Raw genomic sequence first — 8,622 nt, 5'->3', positions numbered from 1 at the left:
TCGTTGAACATGCGTTTATCGGAATGAGAACGAGACAAACTTTAAATGGCGGCAGTCTGAGGCTCTTGGTCTCTTAATGTGCTGAGAAAATCTAATATAAAGTGGTCTTTTGAAGCTGAGTAGAAAAAAATATTACCTATCCAAAAAGAAGAAGCTAATTTGGAATCATGACCTCGTTATAATTAGCTATCTCGCGGAACGGGTTTAGCTATCTTTGAGTCGCAAAGTCAGTTGGACTTGGCTTATTGGAATTAGAAATGAAACCTATATCAGCAATTATAGCTCTGCTCTCTACTTTTGGAATTTCTTCCTTACTTCTGTACCTTGTTGCCAAGGAAGTGTCTGCAAATTTCTTTCTGGAGGATGTGACAAGGTGGTGTTTTTTATTTCAAAAAACTTGAATAATATCTTTTTGTCAATAAAGTGTGTAACCTGATCTATTTTTATTTATCATGAGAAATATAAAACAGCGTTGCTAATATCACATTTGATCTCAACAAAAAGTAACATAACAACATATAGCATATCATCATATAGCATATCAAACATAATAGAGAATATGACATAAAGCATGATGTAAACATACATAACAAGCATGAAATAATAAAGTGCCAGGACTGGGCACTCTGGAGGCAGGCCCAAAAAGAAGAGCCACGAAGATCCAGCCGTAGCAGAAAGGGCCAAAGGCAGAAAGATCCCGACTTCATGTACTAACTCTCTTTTCTTCTCACTTCTTTTTCGGAAGTTTTATTTTTATTTTTGTAAAAATCACAACTTGTCACCGAACCCAATGAATGAAATAATATGAAATGATAAATAGAGCATAAAACATTATGAAATAATAATTTACTCCTAAAAACCATCAAAGGTTATGGTATAAAAATTAAGCATGTGATGGGTGTTGGATAATGTGAAGGTCAACATAGAACTGAATGGAAAAGATTTTATTCAATATTTTTAGTATACTGTGGAGAGTTTTGCTAGAACCCATAAGCTGACCTCCCTATGACATAAGCTACTAAGGTCGGAACAAGTTTCAAAATAATTTAGATTTTATTGGCTATAACTTTAATTATATAGCTATATATAAAGTGAATAAATTGTAAATTGTATATATAAAATGAATTTGTGCATATAATTTTAAGGAGTTTTGTACTATGTTGTTTTCTATAAGTGCAGGAAAAACAAGGAGCTATGAGATTTTCTTGCTATCATATAACCAACTCTTGGGTAACTTGAAAAATCTAGAATCTACTCTTCTGACAAACAAGCAGTCATAATATTTGCATTTTCTTCTTTGCAGTTAAGTATCAGAGTTTTCACAAACGGTGCTCCAGCCCCTCCAACAATTATCAAACTGTATTATATTTCCTTAAAACATTAAGCAATACAATGGGCAGCCTCCCCAATATGAATTTTGTTCTGATGGCACTGATTGCATTATATATGAAGCTGTGAATATCCCTGTTAAAAAGGAATTTCATTTGTTATAGAATATTCAGATATCTCTGCTGAAAAGTACCCTATATTATTGAATTGGCAATTTTGTATAGTTGTATTGGCAACTTTGATACGCCATGATTAATCAAACATACACTATGATTTATAAAACATTACACAAAACAATATTTTCAACTAAAATATATCTCTGTGCTGTGATTTATACTTTTGTGCTGTGATAAAAGTTCCAATTGAATTTAACTACAAAATGTGCTCTTTTGGCAATTTGGAGATGATTTTCATAAGCCCCCACACCAATCTGAATCCTTTAATTCAAGGGTTTATTGTAGTTAAATTTAATCATTTGATATTCAAAAATCTATGCTACAATTGATTGTATATATTTATCAACTAATACTTTCCTTTTTTCTACCAGGGCAACACAGTTACGTTATCCAAGCAATTTGAATGAACTCAAAGAGCTAGCAAGCCTTATGAAATATTACAAGGATGCCAATTTTTGGCCGATAATGTTGATGTTCTGCTGTGCTTATTTATATAAACAGGCCTTTGCAATTCCTGGATCATTCTTTCTGGTACATGTTTTCAGTTTTTTGTTCCACTCAGTATTATGTTTGTTTCTTTTAATTAAATATGACTGTTTGATATATGTTCCATTTAAAGGGAACCTTACAATTCCATTAGGCTTAAGATAAATGTAGCATATGCCAGAACATAGCATATGTAATTTTCTTTTCATTACTTGCTTGCAATAGCAAATCACCTGCCTTGTCATTCTTAGACATAAAACTCATTCATTACATTTTCTTAGATCATCAAGATGGAATAATAGAATTTAATTAGAAATTCTAATAATGATATTCTTACACTTATTATAACATAGTTCTGTGATTTGAAGTCCATGGAAAGACAAAACAAGCTTTTGATCAGAAACTCTGTCTACATTGACTTTTATCTTATGATGAATGAATGCCAAACACAACTTAATGAAAGAAAGACTTCTGCTCTATTCCAAGACCCCAAACAGAACAATGTCATAATAAGCACTTAAATCTGAATAAACATATCATGCTTCAGTTTTTGATGGAAACCCTTTCAAAGTGTCATATTTTATCTAATTGGACCTTGAATATTTGTAACAAGAAGAATAGTTTTAAAATATTTTTCTGATATTTCCTGTTGTAGAATGTTTTAAGTGGTGCATTATTTGGAATGTGGACTGGATTTCCTCTTGTTTGCTTGCTAACAGCTGTTGGAGCCACTGCATGTTACACTTGGTCAAAAGTTTTTGGAAAGTCCATTTTACAACACTTTTTTCCAGACAAGTTGACATATCTCCAAAAAAAGGTAATGAAAATACAAATTCACAGAAAAATAGTTTAAAAGGTGTAGATTTTATGATAAATAGCTTTGCAAGTATTTTTCTGCCTTTCAGTTTTTTACCTAAAAATGGGATTTGAATTTCATAATGCTTTGCTAGCATATTTGCTTGTAAAACGCTAATAGAACGCTAGCTTTTTTCAGTCTATATTGTCTTCAATTGTGAATTGAAATTATGTGAGGTACATGTAGGATACTGTTTTGGGTTCTCTTATTGCATGTTAGTTGTCAAATCTTCAATTTTCAGCAATTAGTTGGAAAAGAGGATCTTCTATTTCCCTGAGTTATACAACAGATTTCACTTTCAAATTAACTTTATTATCTAAGTATGAACTCCTTTATTTTGAAGAGATGTTTTTTAAAAACTTTTAATTCAGATTGCTTTTATTGAATATTTCAGGTTGATGATAACACTGATGGAATATTTTTCTTCCTGTTATGCTTAAGACTATTCCCAATGTCACCGAATTGGTTTCTGAACATGTCATCACCTATACTTGGCATACCTGTTCACCTTTTCTTTGCTTCAGTTCTTGTTGGTATGTTCACATGTACTTAATCTGCTCAAATGCTATCCTTATTGCAGATTGGCCTTTTTCGGGCCAAATTTTCCAATTTTTGTCTTTTTCATAGATAAATTACCTGGAAAATTTGTTTTTGGCCTACTACTTAAATTTGGCTTTTTTGGCCTTTTCAGCAGAATTTCTAAATAGAAAGAGTAATATCTACATCAATGGAGTAATTAGTAGTTTACTACACCCAAATATAAAATGTGATCACCTATATAGGTAAAACATAAAAAATAGATCGGAACTGTCAGACAAGTGTTGTTTTAAGGCAGAAGTAAGTTTCTAATTTGAGTTAAAATATTATTTAAAAGTCACATGACTGTGTAGAAATATAAACAGCCGATGCAGAATGTATTTTTGGGTTATATATATTTTTTGATCTAGCCTTTTTATGAGCATTTTAGACTAAGTTGACTCCCCATCTGACCTTTTTTTTGTAAACCCTGTTTGACAACCCTGATCCTTACACTTGTTATCCATTTTGTGCCACCAGTCTGAAAGGTTTAGAAACATAACATGCACTCATTGCACTCATTGATAATTGGCCTATCCTTTGAAACATTAGATATTGAGCCCCCCCCTTTAGATAAGTAATATGCCTGCTTTGACCAATCAAATGAACTGTTTATTGGGTCTCTAAGAAGATGATAGTAGTCCCCTGAGATGTTGACATTGAACTGGTTTGTTATGCCCATTTTATTTGTTAGAGGAATTGGTTGCTACTGCAAATTGGCTTACTTCTTCTCTGAATTTTCTTTTACAGGTCTTATCCCATATAACTTTATGTGTTGCCAGGCAGGTTGCATTCTCTCCGAAATTACGTCTTTAAACCAGATTATGACACCATCTGTCATACTTCGAATGTTTCTTGCTGCCATTCTAGTCGCTGGTCCTGGTTTCCTTATTCGAAATTCAAGTAAATCCAGACCAAAAACTGATTAAGGTAAGATGCTGCCATACCAATTTTTGGTTTTTTACCTAACTAAATTTGTTAAATTAATGTAAACGTTCCTTTCTATCAATATTTACTTGTGAAACTATATCAAAACAGTTGTCTTCCCCTACTGCAATTTTCTCCCCCTTGCTTTAAGCTGATACAGTGGTTTGTGCAATAAACCATTTTTCTTCGCCGCCCTACCCCTTCAATGTGACCCCCTTTGTTGATGCAAAGAGATGGTAAGGCCTGCTGTTATTTCAACCCCATCCAATTTGTGTTGAATCTTAGAATGTCTGTTCTGAAAAATATGTTCTTTTTTGTAGCATAGACACTGACTTCTCTGAAAAATGAAGAAATCGAAAAAATTTTATGGAATATCCTTAATGTTGAAACTGTTAGATTTTGTTATGGCTCTGCAGCTGGTGTAATGATTTGAGGTACGGTAGTTGATGTATGAAAAACAGTCCACAGGAAAGATCTTTGTAATCAAAATACATCATATCCTGTTAATCATTGTTTAATTATGTCGTGTTTCACGGCCCCGATTTGAAATGGTACCAAATTTCAAGGTTCTGTCGATTAATTTCAGGCCAATAGGTACGATTTTATCTGTGTTCTTGTAAATGATTTTATTTGTGTTCTTGTAAATAATATTTTGTTTGGTATAAAATATTTCTGATTTCGTTCGAAAATACGTTGAGATACAAAGCATGTACTAGATATACGATGTTTTTGAAGGTTGCTTAGCCATTTAGTGGCATTTTGATGAAAATATTTTAATTTTAAAAATTGATGTCTCATGCTTTCGTAAATCAGAAAGTTTTTGTCTTTTTGTTTCGATTTCTTCATTAACATAGACCCACATATGCTGAGATTTGCACAAAAGCATTCAGTTGACGTAAATTGATTTTTCGAATTTTGATACTAACGCAAATTCTTTTTTTCTAAAAAGCCTTGTGTCCCTATATATAAGAACGAAAGGAGACTAACACCAATCAATGATTGTACCGCTATGAAGGGGTGGATTATCACTTTGGCGTCAAGGGACATAATGGGGGGGGGGGGGGGTAACCATTTGTGATCACTTTTTGTTAGAATGAGATAGACACTAGAAATACACAGAAACTGTCGTTAACTAAAGAGTGATACACATAGGGTACCCGTTACACACAGAAGTCCTAATCTTTCCTTAATGAAGTTGGTTATAAGCTGCTAAACTGCTTTTAGCTGCAGGCTTTGACGGATTGTCTGCCCTCAATACGAAAACCAGACAACTTATTCAAGGTCTGAGTTGTTCTTTTATTTTTTTGCTAGAAACTGATCGCCTTCGCTCGTTTAAATACCAATACTTAAGATAGAGACAATTTTCCGTTATAGAAGTTCATCGATAACAAACCTAGAATAAGGTAGTATTTCTGTTAATGCAACTGTGAAAACTTATCTTTATATGTACATATTAGCAAATAAGATGATCTGGAAAATCGAGAAGTTTTGAAAACAGATAATATGTTCAAAGAATACTGTTCTTTTTAAATTTCACTAAGATGATGATGTTCTGAATGAGAGGCTGCTTTGGTATTTCGAAAGAGGCGAATAAAGGGAAGGTCGCAACTGCAGATCACGTGGTATTTGCAAGCTTTTCGCCTTTACCCTCTCTCTTGGCTCTGCACAGCTGAAGCGCTCTAAAATTTGAGAGAAAGTGTATTCATAAATTTTAGAAACTAGAAAACGGCAAGTTTATATTGGTAAGCTGAAATGTATAAGACTGTTCAAATGATGTTGAAAAACCTGAATTATAGATAAAATGTGTTTTGTTACTAGTAGCGTTTGCTGGTCCTTACCTCTTTTCTCTAAATAAAGTGATGTTTCCTCAGGTCCATAATGCAGTCCAGCAATCTTACAGTTCTAAAATGAGGTTTCAACTTATTAACGTCGTAACACAAAGTTTTTCAATGGCAGTTATATTCAGGCAAAGTGTTTAAAATACCCGACCTTGGATGGCTGGCTTTGGTTGTTGGGTTTCGGTTTGTTTCTTGTACTTCTTAGGAGCAGAATAGCTAGTGTTTATTTAAAAAAGGGCATGTGTGATTTTCAATAAGACGAAACGAAACTAATTTATATACATATAAACTGCCAATCGGAGATATATTAACTGCCAGACACAGAGGGAGTTGTGTTTTGTGCCTTCCTGGCTGACCTATGCGTGCCTTAAGCACTCACCCCATTTTTTACGCATTTTTTAAAAAAGCCTATCTCACAAAAAACCGAATTTCTTATTATTTCTTTTGTCCATGGAGAACGCATAAAGAGAAACGTAAAGAATTCGCTCGATCAAGTCATACTTTGAACACATATGCAATCCTTGACAAAGTGCATAGCTCCCTTTTTGGATAACTTTAATTCTCCACCCTCTCCCTCCAAATTTGAGAGGGGTTTTCACCTCCAATAATCGTATTTTGTCTTGTATTGACATTTACCTCGTTTAGTAATATGTAAATCATGTAATTAGTCTTTTTCGCCGTTAGTATCTATATTGCGATGTTTGTAAGTAACTGGAAGCTAATCACACCATTACATTGATGTGCACGATTACAAATCACACGATTACGGACGAAAGCACGCAAAAAGATTTCATTTCTTTCAACTCACGCACAAGTCTTCGCTATACCAAGCCAGACCATTACATAACCTCTTCTAAAAAAGTAACGATAATTACCTCAACTATAAGATTTCTGTTCTTCATATCATGCTTGAAAGCTGGTGTGTACCGTTTTGGTATGACAGGATGATATCTTGAAAACACAGGAATGCTAGAAAGATATCAGATTAAGCATTTATATAGCAGATTCGATTTTTGGACTGAAAATTAGCTTCGAAAAAATCAATTACAATATTATTAATTAATATTATTTTCATGAAAAAGTTATAAGTATATTTTTTGTGGAGATAATCGATTGTAATAAGAAAGCGTCAAGGAAAGAAATTATTTTCTTTTTTTTGAAACTTCTTGCCCTTTGTTTTTACTGACTCGTAGCAAATATATATACCTTCTTTATAAAACAAAGCTTCACTCTGCATCTTGCAGTAGATATATAAAGTTTCGGCATGACTTTAGAAGTAAAGATTCTCATTGACGACCAACGTTTTTCTGCACTTTGTTTTCTAAGTACAACAACTCATTAAAAAGACTGTACAGCATTATATAAATGTGTAAGTTACGAGAATTCAATAAATGAAATGAAGATTGACATAGAAATTAACCATTTTAATTGAAGAAAACAGAACAGGATTTTTGAAATTAGTTAAGCAATGGAATCCAACAGTTTCATACTTCGGTTTTGACAATCGCATCAACATATGAAACTCTTAGGCAAAAAACGAAAACAGTTACTTAAATTCAAGCTTACAACCGATGCATTAAAAAGGTAGAATTACTTATTTATAGGAATAGCTTACAAGAAATGCTTCTAAACGGTTCCGTAAAAAAGATTGAGTGTAAATCGTAGCAAAACAACTGGGTATATATAGAAATGTAGTCTATCGCGCGGTATATCACTACCTTTGGAATCTAAAGATTTTTTTTTAAATTTCTTGCATATATATGTAATTACACTACAGTACAGTTTCTACACAAATAAACAATAGCAAATCTAATGCCTCATAAAAACGCAAATTAAAACTTATGTGTGAATTTTGACACAACTTACTTCAGCTAGCTGTAAGTAAAGAGCTTTTACACAATTATCCACAATGAGACAATAGAGACGGAAATTGATGAAGCCGTAATAGCCATTGAACAGTATTTAGGCCCCCGAGATAAAAGTTGATGGGTCTTCTAACATTGATGAATGTCAGAACAGTATTATTTCAACAAAAATCTGAAAAGGTTACCTTGATGACTTAACATTTATGCTTTCCATTCTGTCCTCTAAACGGTAAAAGAATAGCAGTGTCTGAAAACAAAACAGCCGTCTATAAAATGTATTCTGCAGGTGATATAAACAATCCCTTCCGCATTTTATGTTGCTGTGGCAACATATACACCACCGCAGCGACTACAGCTGCACAGGGCATCAGAAAAAGACAGGCTTCAAGCAAAATCGGAATATAAACGGATATAGTATATGTAGAAATAGTATGTATGAGGCTACTATAGCTTAGAAAAAAAGAAAATAAAGCTTGGGAAATCAAGCCATTAAACAAATTACAGCCATTTTTCACAAAAATTGGTGATATAAGCTATAGTAACCTCATGCCCGAAAACTTATGATTTCT

At 33.2% G+C, this 8,622-nt stretch overlaps 2 protein-coding genes across 2 annotated transcripts; one reads left to right on the top strand and one right to left on the bottom strand.

Moving 5' to 3' along the window:
- Window positions 1-29: 29 nt before the first annotated feature.
- LOC135681287 (transmembrane protein 41A-A) lies at window positions 30-5,166 on the top strand. The gene is made up of 6 exons (XM_065195666.2): window positions 30-373; window positions 1,877-2,036; window positions 2,647-2,808; window positions 3,242-3,380; window positions 4,174-4,353; window positions 4,671-5,166. Exons 1-5 carry the CDS (start codon window positions 258-260, stop codon window positions 4,350-4,352), a joined length of 756 nt encoding a protein of 251 aa, XP_065051738.1. The 5' UTR covers window positions 30-257; the 3' UTR covers window position 4,353; window positions 4,671-5,166.
- LOC135681288 (sperm-associated microtubule inner protein 10) lies at window positions 2,646-8,396 on the bottom strand. The gene is made up of 4 exons (XM_065195667.2): window positions 8,239-8,396; window positions 7,064-7,157; window positions 6,189-6,252; window positions 2,646-6,029 (listed from the first exon to the last, which is right to left on the bottom strand). The coding sequence occupies exons 1-4, from the start codon at window positions 8,265-8,267 to the stop codon at window positions 5,887-5,889; spliced, it is 330 nt and encodes a 109-aa protein (XP_065051739.1). The 5' UTR covers window positions 8,268-8,396; the 3' UTR covers window positions 2,646-5,886.
- Window positions 8,397-8,622: the final 226 nt, after the last annotated feature.

Source organism: Rhopilema esculentum, chromosome 12 (assembly GCF_057945365.1).
Source record: "Rhopilema esculentum isolate cy_ngs chromosome 12, ASM5794536v1, whole genome shotgun sequence".
Lineage (NCBI taxonomy): Eukaryota > Metazoa > Cnidaria > Scyphozoa > Rhizostomeae > Rhizostomatidae > Rhopilema > Rhopilema esculentum.
The sequence above is the reverse complement of the archived record's forward strand: the minus strand, read 5'-3'. Positions and strand labels throughout refer to the sequence as shown.

What these genes read in the sequence shown, in the direction of transcription:
- LOC135681288 (XM_065195667.2), bottom strand. Translation starts at nt 8,267, where the DNA reads ATGGAAAGCATAAATGTTAAGTCATCAAG. An exon ending in ACAGAAATCTTATAGTTGAG is followed by an intron (nt 6,253 to 7,063) that starts GTAATTATCGTT and finishes ACCTCATTTTAG; the next exon opens with AACTGTAAGATTGCTGGACT. An exon ending in ACTTTATTTAGAGAAAAGAG is followed by an intron (nt 6,030 to 6,188) that starts GTAAGGACCAGC and finishes CTCAAATTTTAG; the next exon opens with AGCGCTTCAGCTGTGCAGAG.
- LOC135681287 (XM_065195666.2), top strand. Translation starts at nt 258, where the DNA reads ATGAAACCTATATCAGCAATTATAGCTCTGCTCTCTACTTTTGGAATT. An exon ending in TTTCTGGAGGATGTGACAAG is followed by an intron (nt 374 to 1,876) that starts GTGGTGTTTTTT and finishes TTTTTCTACCAG; the next exon opens with GGCAACACAGTTACGTTATC. An exon ending in CTTTGCTTCAGTTCTTGTTG is followed by an intron (nt 3,381 to 4,173) that starts GTATGTTCACAT and finishes TTTCTTTTACAG; the next exon opens with GTCTTATCCCATATAACTTT.